This window comes from Cloeon dipterum, chromosome 3 (genome assembly GCF_949628265.1).
Source record: "Cloeon dipterum chromosome 3, ieCloDipt1.1, whole genome shotgun sequence".
NCBI classification, from domain to species: Eukaryota; Metazoa; Arthropoda; class Insecta; order Ephemeroptera; family Baetidae; genus Cloeon; species Cloeon dipterum.
The window spans coordinates 4,552,332-4,577,123 of NC_088788.1; the positions used below are offsets into that span (position 1 = coordinate 4,552,332).

Here is a 24,792-nt window from a genome sequence, read left to right on the forward strand (position 1 = left end):
AGGGGCCGAGGAATGCAATTGCGGTGGCCGGGGATGATTAGCGTGAAAAATTTCCGCAGCCGCGGAGAGACAACATGATGGCGAACAAGCAAGACAGCGGCGCGTGCCGGGAATACGCTACGCACTCACACACACACACACATACACGCGCGCGTGGCACGGTGGCGGCCTGGGAATAAGATAGGCAATAATTCGGGTCGGGCCGGGGGTGGGCGGAGGCCGCAGGTGGCGCCTCCAGCGCCGGCTCCGGGAGGCAGCCGGTCCCGGGAGTCAGTGCGGAAGAGGCAGCGGCCCGACCAACACCACCACCCCTGTGAGTACAGCAATTTCGCTTCCTCTCCCTCTCTCTCTCTCTCTCACACTCTACATACTACTCTGTATCTTTCTCTTTTCTCTCTCGCTGCCCGTGCCCGCGCCCTTGTGCACATCTCTCCACTGCTTTTTGCCTCGCCTCCCTCCTTAGCCCAAATTAACCATAATTTTCAACAGATTTTTCCCCCCAGCTAGTTTATTATTTACGTGTTTCCCTTTAACGGCGCTGTTTTTCTTTGATCTCCGCGCGGCGCGGATTTTTCCATACGCGCATATCAAACAGGACGAACCCCCTTTGAATGGTGGGATTTTTTTCCCTCTTTCCCTAAATACAGACTAAAGTTATTGCGAATGCTATTCAGAGTTGATGGGTGCGGGTGGAATGCGTGGAAATGTTTATAAAGCAGTTGAAAGTTATGTAAATACACGTCTGTCGGGGTTGTGCCACTTCAAACTTGGAAATTATTTTGTATTTTTTTTACCCCGCATTGGGGCTCTTGGAAATGATTGCCTCATTCTTCCGCGAAGGTTGCCTTAACTTTTTTACGTGGAAATAGACACACGTCGATGCATTTACTGGAGCGCTAAATCGAATCAAATAACGCACGGGAAACAATACAAACAATAAGGCTCTTCTGAGGAACGATATTGAGTTTTCTCGGTGAAATTGTGAGCTTTCGATATTTAATTTGTTCTATTAAAATACGAATGTGATAGAATTATTATAGGTCTTCTGCGAAATCTCAAACATTGCAAAGATTAATTAAATAATCCAACTGAACAACTTTTAAGAAAAGTGTGAAAATGGAGGGAGAAAACTAGCTGTGAACTTCTTTTCAATTAAAAATTTGAACCCAGATAGCTATTAAATTTATTCCTTGAAAACTGAATCTCACATTCAATTTACAGAGTAAAGACTGAACAGGTAGCAATTTTATTTATTTTCCCTCTCTGTTGAATTTTCCTTCTCCGTTCCTTACTTTACTAAAAACATTTTAGATATAAAATATTTTTTTATAATGAATATTTGGTTTTGCAAACTATATACACTGCTAATTGGAAAATTTGAAAGAGCGTTGATAATTGCATCAGAGGATTAACTCGGCTCTGCACGAGTATCAGCTTGTTTGCAGCTAACATCAAAATTTGATTATCCGCATCGATTGCTATCTATGCAATCAAACTCGCTGGCAAACAGCGCCCGCGAATTCAGCTCACTGGTGTGCAAACGTGTGCGTGAAATTGCTGCCGCTGCTGCGTGGGCTCGCTTAGTAAACAAACTACAGTTGTGTCGGCCGCTAATTTTGATAAATGAATCAACAAACGGATATGTAGATAGATTGTAAATTATGGAAGAGCGAAATGACGTCCTTAAATTGGAAATTTATTAGTGATCATAATATTGACAGGTGATGTAATTACGTAATTTTTGTCCTTTCGTGGAGAATTGACATTCCGGGCATTTTCCTTTCTTTTATTATTTGCTGCTCGACCAGTTTTGGATTGTCTAGTTCATGAGCACCATCTCTTTGACCCTCGAGAGATGTCCAGAATGCCAATTCTCCATCGAAAACAGCAACCTCGCCGGGATTCTTCCAGCTCACGGAGTTAACAGAAGGAAGAAAACCTACATAAAAATATTATTTATATCTTGTTGAGGAAAATCTCAAGGCAGTATAATATTATGCATTTTTTCTCGACTCATTTAAATATATCTTCGTTCTCGCACTTTTCTGAAAGCAAAATCACTACTTCTAGAAAGAAACCAAATTACAGCATTCCCTTCGGATAGTTTGCATGTTACTCAGTCTAGTCCTCCGAAGCTTTTTCATAGCGTTTTAACGCATTTTCATCGACAGACGAAAGCTCTCTGCTCTAGAGTGCAATCTGATAAATATTTACCACGCGATTGTCGGCCGACAAAGGGCAAAGTGGCGCGGAAAGAGGCACGAGAAATCCCATTTCTTTCACTGCAAAAGGCGAAGCTGTCCCAATTCTTCGCGGATAAATATTCCTCATGCAAAAAGAGAAGGAGAAAAGGGATGCAAAATTCCCTCAAATCTTTCTAAGGGAAGACCACGTCCTTTTTATTTGTTAGCAAATGCAGATTATATTACATCGTCCTGAATTTAAATATTTTTGAGCGAAAACTTTTTTAAAATCTCATGTTAAAAATTATGGCTGGTAAAAATAGAAAGCGCGAAGTTCATAGTTCATCGCTAGATTTATTCAGCCAGACAATAGACTCATTAAAAGTCTAGGGAGGTTTTACATTTTCAAGAACTTTTAAAATAGCTCTCTCACTAAATTGTGCCGGCTGGGAATAGAATGGTCCGAGCGCACAATGCCAAAAGAGCAGGTTGTCTGAGAGAGCTTAGCGAAATTATCACCCACCAGGAAATTAAAAAATAGATTAAAACAGATTATATATACGCAGGAAATTACGCCTGCCTCGCACTAACTGCCAGATCTGGCTAATATGCTGTATTTTTCTCGCCAGTAAATTCAATTTCTGGATTTTACGTGCTGCCAGATTTATTCCATGCCACGGCGGCTAATGCGTTTTGAATTGGATTTCGTCGCAATCGAATTGCTTTACGAGAGCGAAATATTTACAATCACGCAGAGCAGACAGCACCTCGATGAGAAAAAGTGACTGACGTTTGTCTCTTATAAAAACGAAACAAAACAAAGTGTGCGCGGCTTTGCAGAACGGAGAACGGAGGGAGGCGGGCGGCGAAACATTCAGATTGGCTGTAAACAATGAGAAACATCAATTTCAAAGAGATTTATGGTCCGGATCGAGGCAAGAAGTCAATGAAAGAAAAGGCCACCAACAATCTCTTTTGGCTTGAAACGTTTGAAGGCATATTTTTACATTATTTGAGATATCCCTCGAGATTTCTTGAAAATGGAAGCAGAATTGGGATAACTTTCTTTTAAGGCCTTCAATATTTTTATTCTACACTGGACGAGCTAAAGAAAATTACAATTTACGTTCTTGAGTTGGATCACCAGGCCTACGTCCCAAAAATAATTCAAAACAGCAGCAACTTGCGGAACATTTTGCAAATTGGAAAGCGATTGACGGCATAATTTAGTTAATGCGTTCAATCAAATTTTTGCTATTGCCATCCCAATGAAAAAAATGAAATTTTTAAGTTAAAAATCCCCCGGAGAATATCACTTCTCGTTGCACAGATTTTAACCGAACTAACTAAGGCGCAGAAAAAAAACTAGTAGGCTGTAAATTTGAGATAATTATTGCGTCTTTTTTCTGATTGTTCAACTTTCAACCGTCACAAGACCATCACATGAGCACCAATAATGCAATTTTAAGCCACTCGAAGTACTATGCGCAGCTGCCTGAATAGTCTAAATTCATCCAACTTACAATTATTGCAAAAATGCACATTTTTTAGAAATGTTTACTATTTTTTATATTAAAATCTCTGTCAATTGAAATTTTTACTTTAAGCCTTAATAGAAAAAAATAATACATCTTACAAAAATTATGAAAATTGAAGAGATACGCCACAAATTAAAGTGGAATGATACTGGGCAACAATTGAATATTATTTAAATTGTTGGATGCCTTACACAATTGACCGATAAACAATTTGTTCAACAATTTGCAATAGTAAAAAAGGACCTTCATACAGCAATAATTCAAATTTTGCCAATTTCCTCCAAAATTTTGAGTGCTTGAACATATTTTCTTGGCATATTCCGATTCCTCTCGTCGAGATCTGTTCAACGGTGTATGCCACTTATTGGGGAAACTCTTGGTTTTGAAATTCAATCGGATTTCAAGTAAGGAGACAGCCATTACCATTTGAAAAGCACGCTAACTTTCCAGCCAATTTTCTCAAAAAATTACAGTGCTTCTTAGGTTAATTTAGGCTTTAATTGAATCCTAAGGGATGAGTTTATGCATTGGCTACAAGCATTTTCCAGGCTTTTCCAGTATCATTCCTCTTTAAGGAAAAAAACAGTCTTAAAAAGAAACTGCCAAAACGAACCGTTTTAGTCGAAAAAGAAGTCTCAAAATTCACGGCCTTAATTATAACTTTAACTAATAAGAGACACAAAACCCCAAAATGTGAGCTCCTTAAAATGTATTTTTGAACTTTCATGAAGACAAGGGAGTGAAAATTCGTAATTAAATACGAGCTATTCAGACGCAAAATGCTCAGCGTATACAAGTGTCTGTTTCAAGAACACTGAACTTACATCACTGATGACCTACTTTAACCCGTTGCATTGTTCTGCATTTAGACTGCCATATCTCTATAAAACTTTTCGCATCAAGTGCAAAAACGCAGCTCTATTCTCGTGAACGAAGCATGAGTGCTTGCCAAATAAATAAGTATGAATCAATTTGGCAAATGGGCCCGCAGGCAAACTCGATTTCCAGCTTCCCCACCGGTTTTGCTTTCCTACTATTTTCTTGCTTTGCTACAAAAGGCGAATTCACGCTTTTTGCGCATTCACTTTTCATTCTCTCGGCAATGGCGGCGGTGGCCGGGCAAATAGCGCACCCAGCGAATATGTACATATCCGAGTTTGTAGCGAACGTGCAAGTAAGAGCGAGATGTAATGTGTATGTGTGTATGCATATTCGGTGGGCGCATATACATGCCGCCGCGGTGGTGTACCCCGGTGTGATGTTCTTTCGCCGCGGGGCAGTGAAAAGTAGTCCGCGATTGCAGATATATACCACTATACCATGTGTTCGCGCGCCTCTTTTGTTTCGCCTGCGATGACGTTTGCGCGCCCTGAGGCACGCAAGCAGCAGAACATAAACACGGGGAAAACAAACAAGGCTAATGAAGTGCGCACCATGTTTGTCTAGCGGAGCATACCTGTGTTAATTGTATTTTAAGGCTGGCCCCGAACACGGAAATCTGGGCTTATGTTTGCTCGTGTCAGCTACATTGCGTAGAATAAACACTGCTTCCGCCCAAGTTTCTTGCAGAATGATGAGCTATATGGGGTTGTGTGTTTGCTTTCCTTTCAAAGGCTTCCTGCTGAATTATCGCTGTTTTCAGTTATTATGCTCGCGAAAGTAAATCGCTTAAGCTAATAGACTGCAGATAATTTAAAGTCTTAAATGGATATAGATCTGGAACCAGGGTTGCATTTGATTATATTTTTCACCACTGGTTTTTAACCACTCAATTTTTACCAAATTCTTGCGCGAGAATTCAAGAAATGAATTTATTCCATTTTTCTTCGGTGAAAATCTAAAATTTCGGTCGGAGTGCTACAAATTTCCTCCACTGTGCGGATATTTTCTTTAAAATTGCCATTTTGCTGCCTTAATTTCTCCAAAAATATTTCTCTGACAATTTTTCGAGTCGAGGTTATAATATGCTAAAAATTAGTTATTTATTGAAAAATGAGGTAAAAACATTGCCTGCAAGAAACTGGTAAAAATTGAAAATAAGCATTTTACCACTGCACTGCATTTTTTAACCCTTTTGCAACCCTGTCTAGAACTCCAGATGGCTTGACCATTTTCTTGCCAAAAATATCGTCCTTGAGTAGTTTTCAACAGCTTATAAAAATTTTTGAAGGCTGAATTTCGATTAACATTTGGGATTTTTTCTGACCTTCAAATTTTTTCCAAGCTATTTTCAAACTTATCTTTAAAATTGCTCAACCATCTGTTTCTTACTACAAAAAACGTCTACCTGATCAAATCAAACAACGCGAAAATTGTTAATTAGAAGCCGAATTTCGTAACAGCCAAGAACTGGTTAAACCTAAACGTTTCAAATTGATTTATCTTCATTAAAAAATCTAACGTTCAGTTTTTATTTGGCAATTTTACAAAAACCTGCTATGCACCGACAATTTTTCGTATTTAAAGGTGTTTATCAGGAAATATAAACACTTTAGACGTGTTTAGACGATTTTTGGCGATACTAGGAATGTCTAAAAAGTCTTTGTATTACGTAATTCGAGCTTGTTTGGTGCCTTAAAGTGTAAATCTGACGCACCGACAGTCTCATATTCGCAACCGTATAATAATTAATTATTTATATTTGAATTTAATATTCGATAATTACGCTGGAACGAGGAGCCGCACTCAAAACTTAATCAACGCAATCAATTTGAGATCCGACGGTGAGGCATACTGAAGTTTAGGATTAACTTGGCGTTTTCTTCAAATTATGCGTCTGTGAAGGAGTTTCAAGACCACACAGAACAAGTTTCTCAGACCGTTCTAATATATATTAGGGTGTGGAGCAAACGCGGAAAGTTTTCAGCATTTCACGTCTGCTGATCAACAGAAGAAGCTCGACAAGTTCCAAACTGTTAATATGCTTGTTGATCACAACACTCTAGCGTGTGTGACATTGAAATTGCGATATATCCTCTTAGTAATTTGTGCAACTCGAAGCAAAAGAGTTAATTTATAATTCTGACTAGCGCTAAAACTAGAAATTATCGTCTGGCGGTATAGCATAAAATCTTAATTAATTTGCCGATAAATTCGTTTTCAGCTCTCGTAAACAAAGCAAGAGTTGTAATCAGGATTTGTTTGAGTACAGCGGGGACCAGATTCGTGCAGATATGGCGTCCAGTGAAGTATGGCGCGAAAAAACGTTCACGTGAAAATGCGAGAAAAGAACCAAGTTTTCGTCAATAATGTGACATAATTTGCATTACTTGTACTAATTATGTCTTTTGGATCGTAAAAACAAACTCTTTACACTCGTACGGCAATCCAAAGAGAGCTTTTTGTTTCCACATTCAGACGCCATCTTGGATCTGCGCAGTCGGACCAATTTTATCGCACATCTGGACCCTGCTGTTCAAGTATATGTTAATAAATGGGTGCAATTAATCATCTTAAGCGATTTTGGAGTAATTTTTCTACTGCTTCTACTGTCCACAAGAAAAAATTCATCAAAATAATTTAATAAACTTAGCTTCTAAATGTATGCTTCGGCCTGGGTCTGCAAGATACAAAAACATATGTTATAACTGTTTAATTTATTCATGAAACATGCTAAAAGTAGCACAAAAAATTATGTTTATTTATAAGAGGAAATTTATCCATATAAATGATTTAAATGGTACCAATTTTAGCAGGTCAAACGTCGCATTACAAGTATTCAATTTTGTGTGTCATTGATGTTTGGATCGATTGAAATCCCACTTTTGACACCGTTCGTTTGACCTGGTAAGGGGACGTGCTCGTGTTTCACGGCCCCGGAAACGAAATGGAAATAAATTCAAGCCATGCTGCTGGATATTTAGACTGCAGCGCGGCTCGCTCACCATCATTCAAAATCACATGTCAGAATAAATTACAATCGCGAGAGAGCGTACCAACTGAGAAATCCGTCGGCAATATCCACGCGCGCGCCCGCGCACACAAAAACACATGTACGCGCGTACAATTTACACACAAACACATTTTGTAGCCGTCAAAGTCGACAGAGCAGTGACGTGCAGTGCGAGATAGCGGCCAATCGATCGGCCAATTATTTCACTCAACCGGCGGCCCGCGCTGTGTGTTGCTGTCTGGGTCCAAGTGGACGACTTTTGTTCGTCACTCGCCAGTGTCAGCGGTAGTGCGAAATTTCAAACCCTCTCTCTTGGCTGATTCTCCGTTTCATCAGCTTTGAAAGACCCTTTTAGTCTCTCTCTCGCTTCCTTTTTTTTTACTCTCGCTCTCACACACACACACGCTGCTGCAGACAGAAAATCGACGCTAATTTAGGAAATGGATTTGCTGCGCCTGCGAAAAAGCCGCCGACTCTGTTTTGCATCGAGCAGCTAGCTTGTAAATTATTTTGACCCATCACGGTGAAAGCTTTCGCAGGAAACAGCATTATCGTGCGCCGATAGCGGCGTCAAATCGAATTTTACGGCTACTGTGTACGTATGTACATGTATCTCGCTTGAAAGCTGCGGTGGCCCTTTTGGTTTTCATTAAAATTTTATATCCACGAGCTGCGCAAATTGAATGAAGGATGCGCCTTTCGTGACATTTCAATCGTCTTGAGTTTAGTTCCTCCGTGATTTGTTGGGGCAAAAACAGCGAGAAAGTCCGCTTTTTCCTAGCCATACATGTAAGTTTGGAATTATTACCCACTTTTTATCGAAAAAATACTTAAATAAGCGCTTAAAAGAAGGCTATAAATGATGGAAATATTGCCAGTTTAATGACCAAAGGCTTTAAGTGTGAAATAAAATTAAAAATATTAAAACAAAATTGAGGCAAATACGTGCATTTATTGTATTTATCTAAATTTACATGAATTTTTCTTGATGTACTGAAAACAGTAAAATATCTACTGCATGCTGTAACTCGTCTTTGAGGTGGTTTTACCAAATTTATAAAATATTACATTGAAATGAAACGTTTTTCTTCATTTTCCGACCGTGAAAAATTGGGATTCCGGTTTTCATTTATTTCAAAAATTGCTGCGGAAAATAAGATTATTCCCTACAATCTTTTTTGTTTTCCTTTTAGCAAACCCCTGACTATTCTAGAAATATTTTGGTGCATTTAAAACAATTTCAAGACGTTTATATGATTGGCACTTTCACATAATTTTATAACCCGAGAATCTTGTTGCTGGATTTCTCATGGGCATTTTGCTGAGTGGTTGATGCGTAAAGTGATGATATCCCAGAGTGGCTTGGTTAATGAGTTTTGCATTAACTCTCGTTACTCGGGAATTCCGTTCACCGTCTCTCAAATCCGCTCTCCTCACTCGCTCGAGTGTTCAAGAAAAGGATTAATTCCATGCTAAAACCACTTCAGAAAACCTACAAGTGGTGCAATTCAAATCCGTATGAATCTACTTGACGATTCAGCAGGAAATCTCAATTATGCAGTTGGTAGGCTGTATAGATATTATGTTGAGAATTGCTCGTGGCTCGTCTGCATTGCAACTTGAAAATTTCTGTTGGAATTGATTCAATGCCAGCAATTCAACCGCAAACGAGTAAAGAGAAATTTATTACACTGCGGAACGCATCACCAAGGATTTAATAAATTGAATTCGCAGGACCAAGACAGTTTGAGATAGCAGTGGAGCAGAAAAAACAAATTTTTTTTATTTAAAAAAAAGGAAAAAACACATGGGATGAAGAATGACTTTTTACAAAGTTTAAAGCTTCTTCTCCATGGGCTATGAATTTTATTTTGGAGCTAAAGTACTGCTAATAAGGTCTACGGTGCCACGAGAGCGTGTGGTAGTAATTTTATTCAAAAATATTTTATTTTCTAGCCTTCCATGCCTATTTTTTTCACTTCTTCTCAGTATTACAATTTACAATTTTTAAAATTTTTATTGCGAGTATGTTTATTTAAAAAAATTTAATCTTGTAAAGCAATAAATCTAGTTAACTTTTTCCGTGAGTAGAATTTCCCCTTGTATTTTTCCTCTGCTTTACGCATTATTTTAGGAAAGCTTATATATTTATAGCAAGAGTTTATGGAAATCTGCGTCTGTGATGAAACAGATGCTCTCCGCTGAAATTATAATTTGATATTCACTCGCAACTCGTAAAGCAAACACATTTCCAGCGCAACTACTGCAGAAGAGTTGGGATTTCGATCACATTCCCATCCAATTTTTACCTCCGGCAGATGAGATTGGAAATGCGAATCGTGCCAAGCCGACAATAATTCTGCTGCGTACACAAATCCGGATTGCGATTTCAAGCGGATTCGCGGGCAAAAAACATGCCAAGTGTCGGTGTTGGGCGAGCGCGTTAGCTCGCGCACTAATGGCATCGCGTTCCGTCCCATTTGATTCGATTTGCCCACCTTTTCCGATAATTAAAGGCAGTCGGGTGTTATCGAGCGATTTGCATTGCAAATTTGGAATGGAAACGCGCAGAAAAACGACGAAACTTGTTTTCTACCTGGATGCCTCGTTGAATATTCAGCGAGCAGTAGAGGGGAAGATATCCAATTGCGTTTGGCAATCGCTTCATTACGCACAGGAAAAATCTAGACGATTTGCGCAAGGTGCATAGTCCTTCTCTCGTCAATTTACAGCAGATTTTCAATCATTCTTTGCCATTTTGGTGCGTTCAGTTGACTCATTATCAACTAAATCACGGGGAAAGTCACCTGAAATATTAGGCAATGAAATTTATTTCTTTCCTGGAGGTCATTTAAGTTCAAAATATCCCATTTTCAGGGATTACAATTCTTTTACATGTTTTAAGTGCGTCGTATTTTTTGGCAGATACAAAATAAACATTTCAAAATGGTATCTATAGGTCAGATATCCTATCGGGGTCCAGATTTGCGGTAAAATTGGTTCGCACTGCGCAGATCCAAGATGGCGTCTGAATGCGGGAAACAAAAAGCTCTCTTTGGATTCCCGTACGAGTGTCAAGAGTTTGTTTTTACGTACCAAAAGACACAATTAGTTAAGAGTAATGCAAATTATTGACCAAAACTTGGTTCTTTTCGAGTATTTTCACGTGACCGTTTTTTCGCGCCATTTCCACCGGACGACATATCTGCGCGACGCACGAATCTGGCCCCCGCTGCAAAAAGGATTTGTTTGAAAAATGGTCGGCTATAGTGAATTACTGCTAAAACTCCCTTTCGTCACGTGTTAAAGTAAATGTAAAGTCAAGAAAAAATGTTGGAAATGAAAATGTCCCTTTGAAAAATCAAAGGATATGATTTTTATGCTACCAAGAAACTAAAATTGCCCTAAACACCATCTAAACATGACTTTGTGCTTTCAAAAAATGGCAAAAACATAAACTATTTTGCAAAAGAAACTTCTCAACCCTAGTGTGAAACTAAAGTACTCTTAGGGTGCCAAAAAGAAAATCAAAATATAAATTTGTCGGTCTGAAATTCCCAACCCTTGTTATTTCAATAATTTCTTATGTTATCTTTTTATTAGCACTTGTAAAAGCCCGTTGGCTCGCATTGTTAAGGCACTCTCAGGAGTGTCAAAGCAATGAGAGGTATTTGAGCAGTTCGGAGATCTAATACTGGCTACCCAATGTCAGAAATGGCAAAAAGTGGTTAGTTTAGTGACTCGAAATGCTCAAATTGCTCAACGGGCTGGGAGGCGCACCGGCGCCGACTCGCTACTTGCTGGTTTGCACCTTTCCAGCATGCGTGATTTGGCTTCACGGGACGAATGTCTAGCGTTTCAATGCAGTCCTCGGTGCGGAGGCAAGTGGCCCTTCAGTGGTCTGGGTCCCTGTGCGGCCTGGTGCGCCCATGTTATCCGTTCGCGGTGTTATTGGGACCCGGGTTTCAGCATTCGTGCTAGTGCAGTGCGCGCCCTTCCCGGTCCTCCGGTCCTCGGACAGGGATAAAAAGAGCAAAAAAAAAAAAAAAAAAAATAACAATTAATTAACATAGATGCATGGCTGACGTTTTATACGATTTACCAACCACGCGGTAACTCCATGAATTAATTAAAAGTGTCGTGTCGGCAGCTCGAGTGTAGTAAAGAAGCGTGTAAAAAGTCGGCTCGGAGAGAAGGGTCTCGTGAAATCAGTCACCTGTAACTGCAGAAGTTTGCGTTGTGGCGAAAGCCGCACGCGAATGCCGCCGCCGGCGTGATGGACGCACTAATTGAAAAGAACGTTACAATGCTTTTTGCGCGCGCTGCCGCCGCCGCCGCCGCCTTTGCAGTTGTTGTGTGTCGGCCATAATAGAGCTAAAAATGCGTGGCGAACAAGCAGCGCGACCCGGACCAACCCGTAATGGCGCAACTTGGGCAGAGGGGACGCAAAACACAGAGCATTTGAAAGCTTTAGCGTGTCGCGTGTGCTTTGTAAATAATAATGTTCAGTCACGCCCCGCCATTAAAATAAAAACATAACCGGCAACATTTTAAAACGCTGCTCCTTCGCAGCATTTCGGCCACAGAGCGAGAGAAAAAAAAGGCAGAGCGCGGCGAAATAAGTTAGCTGCAGATGTTGCCAGCAGCCAGCTCTCCTTTCTGGCCGATCGGCAATAAACTGATTTTATTGCCCGAGCGCCACTGCCGACGCATTTCTTTTAAAATCCAATTATCCTCGCCTCTCTTTGCTCGCTTTTTGCTGCGAGAGAGTTGCGACGCCTTTTTCATTATTGACAAACAATATTTACGATCAGGCAGAGCACAGACAAAAGCTGTTCTATTGATTCTCGCGCGGACACGAGCAGCAATTTTCGTGTCGCACGATGTATCGGCTGCCGTTTTCACGTCTTTGCAAAAACAGCGAGGGTGCATCGGCTGCCACTCTTTCCAAGGTACGTGCAAAGCCAACCATCGAATTTTTCTCCATGGTTAACAGGCCAACAATTGAAAATTATTTGAATTTTTGGATGCCATAAACAATTGATCGATGAACAATTTGCAATAAAAAAGGACCTTCGTACATTAAAAATTCAAATTTTGCCGATTTTCTCCAAAATGTACAGTGCTTGAACATATTTTCTTGGCATATTCCGATTCCTCTCGTCGAGATCTGTCCAACGGTGTATGCCACTTATTGGGCAAACTCTTGGTTTTGAAATTAAATCGGATTTCAAGTAAGGAGACAGCCATTACCATTTGAAAAGCACGCTAACTTTCCAGCCAATTTTCTCAAAAAATTACAGTGCTTCTTTGGTCAATTTAGGCTTTAACTGAATCGTAAAGGACGAGTTTATGCTTTGGAAACAAGCATTTTCCAGGCTTTTCCAGTATCATTCCTCTTTAAGGCATTCTCAGGAGTGTCAAAGCAATAGGAGATATTTGAGCATTTCTGGGATCTAATACTGGCTGCCCGCAATGTCAGAGATGGCAAAATGTGGTTAATTTGGTCACTCAAAATGTTCAAATAGCTCAACGGGCTGGGAGGCACACCGGCGCCGACTCGCCACTTGCTGGTTTTCACACCTTTCCAGCAGCTCTAAGGACAAATTAATGTCTGGCGTTTCAATCACAGACCTAGCTCGGTGCGAGGAGGCGAAACGATGGCGAAATTGGGCCCAAGCTCCTCTGCGGCCACTTAGTTCCATGTTTTTTTTACGCTCGGCGGTGAGCTCATAGCCCACGGGAAGTAAGTGCTGATCAGAGGTTAAAAAATCTACAAAAATAGTTTTTTAAAAATATGAATAATATAAAGCACTCGTAAGTATTCTCCTCCATATTAAAATGTTAATAAGAAATTTCTCTTAGAATTTAAATCAATATATACGCACGCAAGAAAACTCCATTTATATTATCCGTGGGGAGGATAGATATCAAAATTAAAATTACCGCTCATATTTCATCGTGGGCGAGCCGCAAAAAACGTCAGAACAAGGCTTTTTCTTTAGCACCGAAACTCCATTAGCGATCAATTAGGCAGTGTCGCTTAAAACCAAGCTGTCCAGTTGTTGGAGCTGATTAAATTTTGCGTCGTTCGCTGCTCTTCGTCATTTTGTGCGCGTGAAAGTGTTGTCTGGCTGCTTTGTGCGCGGCACGCTGACGTAGAAATTATTAATCATGGTGCCGCCGCAGCCCGAGCAAGTAGGCTTTTTGTTTAACGCAGTTGTCGAGCGGGCTGCAGCCGCTGCTAAATTAGAATTAAGAGCAAGCAAGCAAGCTACTCGAGGGACGTAAATTTTCGCCCAGCTTTTTCGCTGGTTTCGCCGAGCGACGCTGTTTGAAGTAGGGATGAACAGCGTAATCCCTTAGTAATTCCGCTTGGCGCAGAAGAAATGGGGAAACACTCTTGCGTATATATACAGCCGTGTTCAAATGTGTAAACTGAAACTTTACAACTCAGATTCGAACGTCCCTGTTCCCCGCAACAAGCTGATTTAAAATCAATTTGAACGAGAAAAGGGTAGTACTTAGAGCTGCGCATTTTCGTTTGTCTATTCACCAGTTGCATAAACCCTAAGTGTTCGAATCCGCCAACAGATGGCGCCACCGTAGACTTTCGCTTTTAAGGCACTTCCGCTGCGATTTCAGACTCAATCTAGCTACTGTGCATTCTTCAATTAATTTGCTAATTTTTGACGTGCTGAAAACCAAAATCGGTTCAGCCAATCGCCGTAGAATCGTGAAAAACTATTTTTTAAAATAAAAAAATCCTTTCCAACGTTTCTACGGCGAACGGCTGAACCGATTTTGGTTTTCAGCACGTCAAAAAAAAGCAAATTATTTAAAAAAAAGCAAAATAGCTAGATTGAGTCTGAAATTGCAGCGAAAATGCCTTAAAACCGCTTAAAACAAAATTTTTAAGAAAGTCTGTGGTTGCGCCATCTGTTGGCGGCTTTGATAACTAAGGGTTTATGCAACTGGTCAATTGGTCAAAATATTGAGCATCTCGAAAGAGTTAGATTTTTTAGTGGTTTAGAGGATTAAATTAACATTTATAGAAAAATAAACATTTTAAAATGTTGAAGAGAACTTGAAAATAACTACAAAATTTTTAGTTAGGATTTCAGCTTATTTGTGACACATATTCCAGAAAAAGGTGGCCAAATTGTCTATTTAGAAAATGGATTTTTGCACGAAATAAATTTGGAAAGGAAATAAATTATAATTTTTTTGCGTTGGAAGAAAGGGAAAAATGTTTATGCCTACTTTACCTATTCAAAAAATTTTATTTAAATATTTCGCCACTAATAACAAGCATTTTTGCTTTGATTCCGTGATGGTAAAAAAGCGGTGAAAGAATGCAATCATGCGTTATTCATACTCTGATTTACATTCGGCGCTGCTGATAAAAAAAACGAGAGGGAGGAGCGCAAACAAAAATCGCACGCGGACCAAATTTATTCAAATCTTAATCAGGGAAAAAGCATGGCGTGGCGTAAATGCCGCGATATATATATGTGCGCGCGAAGAAACAAAAAAAAACAGCATACAGGAATAGGGCAAACATTTGCCTGGCGGGCGCTTTGGAAAATTGCTGCGTGTCGAGTTGGCGGGTGAATCAGTGGCAGGGACAATAAAAATGAAATGCAGCCGGCTGAAAGTGCGCCCGGCAGCAGCGGCTGGCCGAGACAAGTGGCGTTTATAAATCAGGAATATCCCCTCAACCGCCGTGGATATGTCAGAATCATTTTTTACCCAGCGCCGCGAATAAATTCATGCTCTGGAACTCGTGTGCCTCCGCCGCAAAGCTTCCCAGGCACCCACCATCACCGCCCTGGGAACAATTTTGAACTTTGGCAAATGCTGAATACGCCTGTCCTTTTAATTGATTCGCATTAAGCGCAATACGATCGCGTTCCCATGCTTTGCCTGCAGCTAGCCTGAATTTTAGAGAGCTGAAATACATATAATACCTAAAAAACCTCTAGTTTCAGTGTATCGTTGGTTTTGACACTCAAATTACTTTTTCTATGCCTCGCTTTCCCCTTTAAAGTGGATTGGTGTATTATGCAGGGTACTTTTCTGTGCTTCTGATATTGATTTAAAGTGGAATGATACAGGGGCAACAATTGAAACTTATTTGAATTGTTGGATGCCATAAACAATTTGTTCAACAGTTTGCAACAATAAAAAGGACATTCCTACAGTAAAAATTCAAATTTTGCCAATTTTCTCCAAAATTTACAGTGCTTGGCCACATTTTCTAGGCATATTCCGATTCCTTTCGTCGAGATCTGTCCAACGGTGTATGCCACTTATTGGGGAAACTCTTGGTTTTGAAATTAAATCGGATTTCAAGTAAGGAGACAGCAATTACCATTTGAAAAGCACGGTAGCTTTCCAGCCAATTTTCTCAAAAAATTAGAGTGCTTCTTAGGTCAATCTAGGCTTTAACTGAATCCTAAGGCATTGGCAACAAGCATTTTCCGGGCTTTTGCATTATCATTCCTCTTTAATCCCTTGTTCATTAGCATGATTGGAAACTCTGGCAATAATTCCCATTTCAAACGAAAATTAACTGTTAAAAGAGGTCAGAATTACAACAATTCCCCGAATTTTCATCATGATAATATAAAATCTAGTTTGATGAATTCTTGCCTTTGTCATTGGGTTTATTTACGTGATGAAAATTGGCCCCGGAGTAGCACGTGCCACAAACAGATTTTCACTGCCATTAACACTGGAAAAACGCATGTTTTTCAACTTGGCGGCGAGACACAGCCTCGCGCGCGTGTGTGTGTGCGTGATTCAAATAAATATATTGCCGGCCGATAGGATCAGCAAAGAGGCGGCTCGGAAAAATGGCCGGACCGCGGCTGCATTCCGTATCTCTCGGCATCAGCTTTTTCCTCCCTGCTTTTACAGCCACTAAAACGCGCGGGGCAGAATTATTATTGTTTCGCGTTATCTATCTATCTGTGTGCTGCTGCGTGAGCGGCTTTCTGTTTGCCCGGCGCGTAAAAGTAATTATGCGCGCGAGAGTGTAAAAAAAAAGAAAAATACACCGCGCCCAGCTCTGTCATTTTTCTGCCGGATTTTGATCGTTTGTGTGGATTTGTGTTCGCAGAGGCGAGCAACCAACCAACCAGACGAGGACGACTGCACTTCTCAGCCGGCGGAAAGACGAGAGCAAAACAGGTGAGCACCGCATGCACGTCCCACCCGCCCGCCCGCCTTTTGCTATTTTGCATGTGCTTTTTATTTATGCAGACGAATTGCCTTTTAGGGAACTCAAAGTGCTTCCATCCACCTTTCTTTTACAACTGTCAGGAGGGTCGCTCCATTTTTTATGCACTCTCCCCCGGCGAGTTTTTACTTTCAGAAGCACGGAGAACGTGCTCAACTTGTTAAAGAGCCGGATAATTGGTAATCCGGTCGCATATCAGGCCTGCAGACGCGGCAATTAGTCTTTTTTGCTGGCTTGCCGCGGTCTCAAGCAGTTTCGATCGAACCAGTGACACGCGTTTGTGGCTTCGTCTTAATTAACATGAGCAATGGCACGGGAATATCAACATGCAAAACGTATTTTAGTCTCAACAACACGAAAAAACTTAGTTTAATCCTCCGCAATTCGCTAAATAACTTTTTACATTTCTTTGGGACACTAAAAAACGTAAACATGCTTACACAAAATGTAAAGTATATCATGATTAGCGCTTTAAACAAAAAACAATCACGCCTGCAAGGTGAAAAAATTGTAAACGGCTTTGGCTTGAAATTGCTTCTTGAATTAGGTGCACGCGATGTTTTGTGGCAATATTTTCACATTAATTTTGTTCCTTGAACCTTCTAATAGATTTTATAGCTCGTTAAACGTCTTATTTATGCCATATTTCGGCACCCAGCTGCGAAATGCTCAATATTTTCATGGCCTTTGACTATAATTTGAATCTAGTTCGACGCAAGTCACGAGACTTGTTTTTTTATCGATTTTTTATCCAAACGATTGAGATATTACCCAGCACGAATGTTTTTTTATATAAATAATAGCTCAGGTCTGCCCAAATTGCAAGCGATTTGTAAGTCAAGCCAGCGAAAAGGCAATTTGCGTTTTTTTTCACTTTAAATTCGACCAGCCTGTTGGCTTGGGTAGTTAGTTTATTGAATTAGTGATGTGAATTTGTCAAATTTTTCTATTTCAGCTATTTAAGACGGTTTGTAAAAATACTAAAAATGTCCTAATTATTTTGAAATATACATAAATTGTTTAGTTTAGGAGAATTTTTGTTTGTAGTCAATATTTTACGAGATGAATCTAATCTATTTCTTTTTCCTCTCTAAAATATTGTTTTCTCTTCAGATTTGTTTTTTGGGCTCTGTATTTTTTCTTACCGAATTATACATATTGCTAAACGCTCTCAGCTTAAATATATTTTTAAAGAGCATAATTTTCTATTTCTGAATATATCAGCGGGGGCCAGATTCGTGCGACGCGCAGATATGGCGTCCGGTGGAGTATGGCGCGAAAAACGGTCACGTGAAAATGCGTGAAAAGAAGCAAGATTTCGTCAATATTGTGACATAATTTGCGTTGTGTCTTTTGGATCGTAAAAACAAACTCTTGACACTCGTACGGCAATCCAAAGAGAGCTTTTTGCTTCCCACATTCAGACGCCATCTTGGATCTGCGCAGTGCGAACCAATTTCATCGCACATCTGGCCCATATATGATCTATTTTTTTTTAAAAAAAGAAAACTGATATTTTTATTGATTTCCATAAAAAAGAGCTGTTTATTGTTCGCTGACCAGTGGTATTTTTCGTCTTTTTTGCAGACTCGGCGTGATGGTCTGCAGCGGTGGTGGCGGGAGGCCGCCCCCGGGGGCGCGCAGCTGATCTAGAATGCTGCTGGGGCTGCTAGTGTTACTTCTGGCGGCGGGCGGAGGGGCGTCGGGGGCCGGGGCGGCCGCCTCCGCGCTCGCCGGCCGCACGCGCATAAACTCGGGCAGCCTGACGCCGTCGGTCGGGGCCCCGCGGGCCCACGCGCCGCCCCGCCGCCGCGACGTCTACATCGCCGGCTTCTTCCCGTTCGGCAAGCACGTGGCCGAATCGCGGCTCGGCCGCGGCGTCATGCCGGCGGTCAAGCTGGCCGTCGACCACATCAACGACAACCCCGACGTGCTGCACAACTACCGCCTCCACATCTATTGGAACGACACTGAGGTATGTGATCAAATAATGCGCGGTTGTAGCACAGTTAGTGGTCACTTTTGCTCAAGTTAAATTAATTTTGCAAAAGGGCAGTCATTTTTTGGGTGAATAATACAAAATGCATTGATTTTTATTTCTTCACGAATTTATTTTGAGAGTTTACTTTTAGTGTAGAGATCGTATTACTTTCTTTCGTGTTAATTATCACTCTAAAATTGATTCTCGTCTTCTGGGAAACAACGTGATACGTGATATTATGACTTTGCTCGCAGGAGAGCAGAGCTAAAATGGGCCAATACCCAAACTAGACATAACAAACATTTTAAATAAAACTCGCAATCACATACGCCTTGCAAGGGAAGGAAACTGTGCCGCAGAACAGGCTTTTAGCGCGGGTTGCATATCATTCCACTGTTTCAAAACACGATAACCGAACATATAAAGACTCATAACTTCACATTGGGACATGCACAAAATTATATTTCTGATGGAGGAATTAATTTACTCTAGTTAGAAATTTAATTATTGGAATTACGGGCGAAATTCGCAGAATCATGAGACACAACTAACAGATGAGTGCAGTCAATCGTTTTCCACGGTCGATGAACCATTTAGATTTTTGTTAACAAGTATTGAGAGATCAAAATTGCTTCAGTGCTTTTTGTGAAACTTATAAATTGTATATTTTGACGTATTCTAAAATTGGATCAATGGAATAAAAACTATTTTGAATTGAATATGAATTGGCAATTTCTGGCTCAATTTTTCTTACCAAATTAATTCTAGAATTTGGCAATATGGTATAGAAAAAGGTATTAATTTATTTTTAGGGAAGAAAATGAGCTCATTTGTCACGACCATAGCTTAACGTTTTGATTTCAGTCAAGGGGCCAACGAAACAAATTAATAAATGGTAAAATTTATGGAACTGTGAAGAGCTAATGGAAACATACTCTCCTCACTTTTATTTGAATTTTTAATTTGATATGAAAGGGTTCCCACTCTAGCAGTACTAGTTTGTTGGATAAAATAGAACTTAAGCCTATTAAAAAACCTACAAAACAATTTTTTAGTTTGATTTGGTTTTACTCTTTTAGCACGTGCACAGGAAGCTCCTTAAATTGCATACAATTATTTTTCAACGAATTCTCTACGGAGTAATTTGTATTTTTTCAGGGCTGAAAATAGCAAACTGTTTGCTGAAGATATTTTCTTTGCTCTGCATGACGGTTCAAATTGTTACTTTTTTACTGTTTTTATTTTCGCGTAAAGCAATTATTCACAATTAAATATGCAACTATAAAACTGTCAAAAGCAAACATGGGAAAGTAACCTGGAAACATTTGAAAAGCTTTTGAATTGATCACAATTCAAGCCTGGGGAACAGAGCTTCAATTTGTGTTTTTGCATTACAATGGGTGAAATGCAAACATTATCTGCGTGGACCTTTTATTTGGTTTCCGCGAGCGAAAACACACACTTGAAATAATGAAGCAGACTGTTAAGTGCGTGGCCTTTATCCCTCCCGGCAGCAATCCATCCTGATTAGGCGCAAGGCAGAGAGCGCGTCGAATTTCCTCGGCGGACGGGAGTTTCACGACTCATTGAGTCATTAATTTTGCTGCCAGGCCGCTTATCTAACACGCAGCGTTTCCATGAATAATGATGAACGATGAGCGTCTGCAAAGGTAGACCAAGTCGGGCGGGAGTCAGCTGGGCGTCTGCAACGGAGACAGGTGTCCGCGTCCCAAGTGTTCAGCTGGACCAGCGCCAATGGACTCGTCAGATATTTTATTCTGGCGTTCGGCGGCGGCAACGACGACGGGCGTGCCAGAAAGCTCGTGGCATGATTTGCGGCTCGCCTCGCTCGCATATATCGAGTCGCGCAATCCGGGCGGCTGGATGCTTTCGGATCATCAGGTTGGCTTCTGTCTGCACCGGTGCAGAGTTAATCCCACGGCTTGGCCGCACCTTCTCCGGGGCTTTAATATTTCGGCACGCCGGCTTTTATGGTTAGTCGATGGCCCGAAACGTAAACAAGGTGTGAAAAATTGAGAGGCGCTTTTAATAAATCACAGAGATGGCTGGATTAGATCGAAAATATGGCGTCGATTTGGATATAAATCTGATGAATCATCATTTTTTTCCTTTTTGGCTGTGGCCGCTGGTATTTTTTTTCTATTAAATTGATATTTATTGCTCTCATTTGCAATTCATAACAAAAACGCTCGCATGATATTATCGACCAGGGTCCACACAATTGTCCGTCCACAGAAAAAACAGCATGAAATGCACCAGAGTGGTAATAGTTTCTATTTTTAAACAATTAAGAAAATATGGGTTATTTGCGAAGGTTTCCACTTGACAGTCTTTTTGTCCATTTTTTTCTTTGCCGATAGTTGGAAATTTGAGCCAGAAAGTTGACTTGTTGTCACGTTGGATGATTTTTTGGGCTTAAAATATTACATTTTTTTAGCAATGAAATATTTTTTTGCAAAAATTGAGCTAACACGTTTAATTTTTTCACCATTTAATTCTTGTCTGGATTCTGCTCCTCAAAATATAATTTTCTAGAGCATTTGGAGCTCAGTCAGAGTCAGAAAAACTTTGATTTTAAATTTCTGAATTATTACCAAAACGAAAAATAATTACACTGAGGTAAAAATCAAGATTTAAAAACAAATCGTAGGTTTTTGTCGTCTTATTTCACGATTTGGTTGAGTCGACTAGAAGGGAGTCAGTTTAGAATAAATAACACGCCTTTTTTGAAATCAGAATTCCGTTTTTCGCATAGAGATTTGTTCACACATGTCATCTAAAGAATTTAGAAAATAACCTAGAGACCACCGGGGTCCGGATTGCGATCTGTGTTGGTTCCCGCCGATCAGAAGTCAATATGGCGTCGAAATAATGGAGGCCAATCAGGAGACAGTCCAGCGGCCAATGAGAAGCGTCGAAAAAGAGGCGTGCCGACCTAATAATTTCATTCCCGCGTATTTTCTTACATTTCCATCAGCCTGATGTGCCATCTAACGGTCAATTCGCCAATTACCGGGCTAATCAACTGTTTTTAAATTAATAACAACAACAAAAAAAACATCGTTCTAAAGTTATTTTCATAATAAATTTTTACATTTAACGTTTGTAACTTTCCCGCTGTACTCTACCAGATGCCATAAATCACTAGCAATTCAAACAAAAATTGCTAAAATTTAACAACAGTTGATAAAAAAGAAAAAACCCTGTGCGGAATTGCCTTTGAAGCCATGCCCAAAGAGCATAAAATAAAAGCATTAAATTGTCCAAGCTGCACGTATCCATTTCAATCAAAACAAATAATACATCAGCTGCTAACATTGTGGCAAGTCGATAAAACTAGTGAAATAAATGCTGATGTCCGCTTTCCATTTATATACAGACGGATGGGTTTGACGTCGAGCGAATGCTGAACACACGGCCGTTTCAATTCATCGGTGGGCAAAAGCAAAGCCCTCCTTGATAAATTGGACAATTTTGCGGGCGGCCGTTGTTAATGCCCGGAACGTGCGTGTGCTAATCAACGGCTGGGCCTGCCGGCAGGCCAGCAGCCGAGTGAAATGGCGCTGATTGAGCCCGGTGACACCGATCTCATCCCGTCGTCGATGCCACTGCCGCCGCTGATTTATCAATTCTGATTGGCCAATAATGCGGGCTGACCTGCAGGCCACGCACTCTCTCAAAATCAATGCCGGCGCCGCAGCAGCAGCTTGCTTCGACACATACACAGTTACACACACTCACTCTCTCCAGCACAAACACGGGGGAAAACTTACTTTCCGCCTCTGAGGACGCTCGCGTATATATGTATGTTTGTGTTTAGGCAATGAGACAAATACACTTTATATGTTGCGTGCAGGAGAGCCATCTCAAATCTTAGAAATCTCCATTCGTTTTGTACGAAAGCTTATAAATTTAAATGCTAAAGATGCTTTTTGCGTTTATGGAGTTAATAAGGTTCCAAGAGCGAATTGGCCTCTAAATCTCATATTCGACGAATTTTAGTGATGGTTAAAAGTCTCAAAATTTCAAATTCCTGCTCATTGGGAGATCAGATTAATATTCAGACGTGTAGAACAAGGTCTGTGACCCCAACCCTAATAAAAATATCGATTATTAATATGATTTTTTTCGTTTTTTATGTATTTAAATTTAATTCGAAACTGTTTTCATACCAAAATTCCAAAATAATTTAATATTTATAAATCACAAAATATTCAGAGTTAAAAAGCACTTTGGTTTTCACTCACTAAAAAATTAATTAAATAAATTATAAATGAATCTAATCGTATAGAAGTCATCGAAAATTCTGTTTAAAGAGAATTAGGGCGATCCACCCGGTATGTTCACCTACCTGCTCTATTGATCCAGACCGTATTTTCCGTGGAAAAACACGCACCGCTGTCCTGATTTGAGGGTAATAAAGTATGTGCACACAATCTGGGCCTCAGTTAAACGCACACCATTCGCTTGTTTGTCGGAAAGTTGCCGCGCCGCGGCCTCCTGAGCTAAACTGTTTGCGTTTGCCAGGAGATAAGCCTAAAAGGGTCCGGCCAGCCTGCTTATTTCACAATGGATTTGGGTTCCCATACGAGAATGCGCGCATGATAAGTGATTAAAATGCGTTGAATAGAGTGGCTAGTTCAATCATTAGAAGAACGATTGCTTTTTCAGAAGCTTTTTGCAAATGGTGCGCATTGAAGATTACGTGCGGAGCTCAGCTCTTTCATTCTGTCTGCTGAATTTAAACTGGTATTTATACACTTATACTGAACAGAGTTTGATACAGTTTCCTTGCTTGTTATATTGCTTCTGTGCGCTGCAGGATAGTTTTATAAGAATTGTTTTTTTTTAATCAAATGCAAATTTGCACAACAAACCGGATTAAATGCACTCCCTCTGCACGAGACAAACTTAAATTAATTCCTGCCATTTTCCTAGCCACGGTAGAGACAAATTACAATGGCTTTCACCAGCACGCTTGAAAACAAAGTCCATGCACACGAACTGGATTTCTTCATAAATTAAACAGTTAAAACTTGTTGCGAAAGTATCTTGGTTAAAAATGGTCTCTTTACTTTAGAGTCCACAAAAGAATGTTGAAAAACTCCAGATCAACTTCAGACTTAAAACAATTATTGGTCAAACATTAATTTATTTACATAATATATTTTAGGATGCTTCGATTGGCAAAATTATTTTAAATAATTCACCAGTTGCATAAACCCTCAGTGTTCGAAGCCGCCAACAGATGGCGCCACCGTAGACTTTCGATTTTAAGGCACTTCCGCTGCGATTTCAGACTCAACCTTGCTACTGTGCGTTCTTCACTTAATTTTCTTTCTTTTGGCGTTCTGAAATCCAAAATCGGTTAAGCCAATTGCCGTAGAATCATGAAAGACTATTTTTTGAATAAAAAATATTTTCCGACGTTTCCACGGCGAATGGCAGGATTGATTTTGGCTTTTAGAACTTCAAAAGAAAGCATATATTAAGTGAATAATGCACAGTGGAAGGGTTGAGTATGAAATCGAAGCGGAAGTGTCTTCAAATTAAATTAATTACGAAAGAATACTGTGGCGCTATCTGTTGGCGGCTTCGAACACTGAGGGTTTATGTAACTGGTGATTTTATAATAATTTTCATCCGTTTTCCTTAGTGAAAATCTAACGATATCCTTACTTGGACTTCATTAACTTGGAAACGGACAAACTCCTTCTAAAAATCTGTATACGTAGGAATGAATTTTTACCGCCCTTTTTGGCGCTTTCTTAATTCAGCTCTGACGTGAATTCAGCTTTGAAGTGAACAAAACATTCTTCGCAGTGGCTTGTCAAGCATTCACATTCAAGATTAAGCATCTCGCATTTTTCTCGAGAGAACAATCAGGCCAAGTGCTGCTTAGTATTCTGTAGATGCATTCGTTTGTACCAAAT

The 24,792-nt window shown here is 40.2% G+C and overlaps 1 protein-coding gene across 3 annotated transcripts in view; it reads left to right on the forward strand.

The window, feature by feature from the left end:
* The first annotated feature begins 294 nt into the window (after window positions 1–294).
* Window positions 295–24,792, forward strand: part of GABA-B-R2 (gamma-aminobutyric acid type B receptor subunit 2) — a 162,239-nt gene continuing 137,741 nt past the window's right edge. For all 3 annotated transcript variants that reach the window (XM_065483636.1, XM_065483638.1, XM_065483639.1), the window contains exons 1-3: window positions 295–313; window positions 16,738–16,808; window positions 18,445–18,832. In XM_065483636.1, coding sequence (XP_065339708.1) covers window positions 18,512–18,832 — 321 coding nt within the window. In that variant the 5' untranslated portion in view covers window positions 295–313; window positions 16,738–16,808; window positions 18,445–18,511. The remainder of the gene's footprint in view (window positions 314–16,737; window positions 16,809–18,444; window positions 18,833–24,792) is intronic.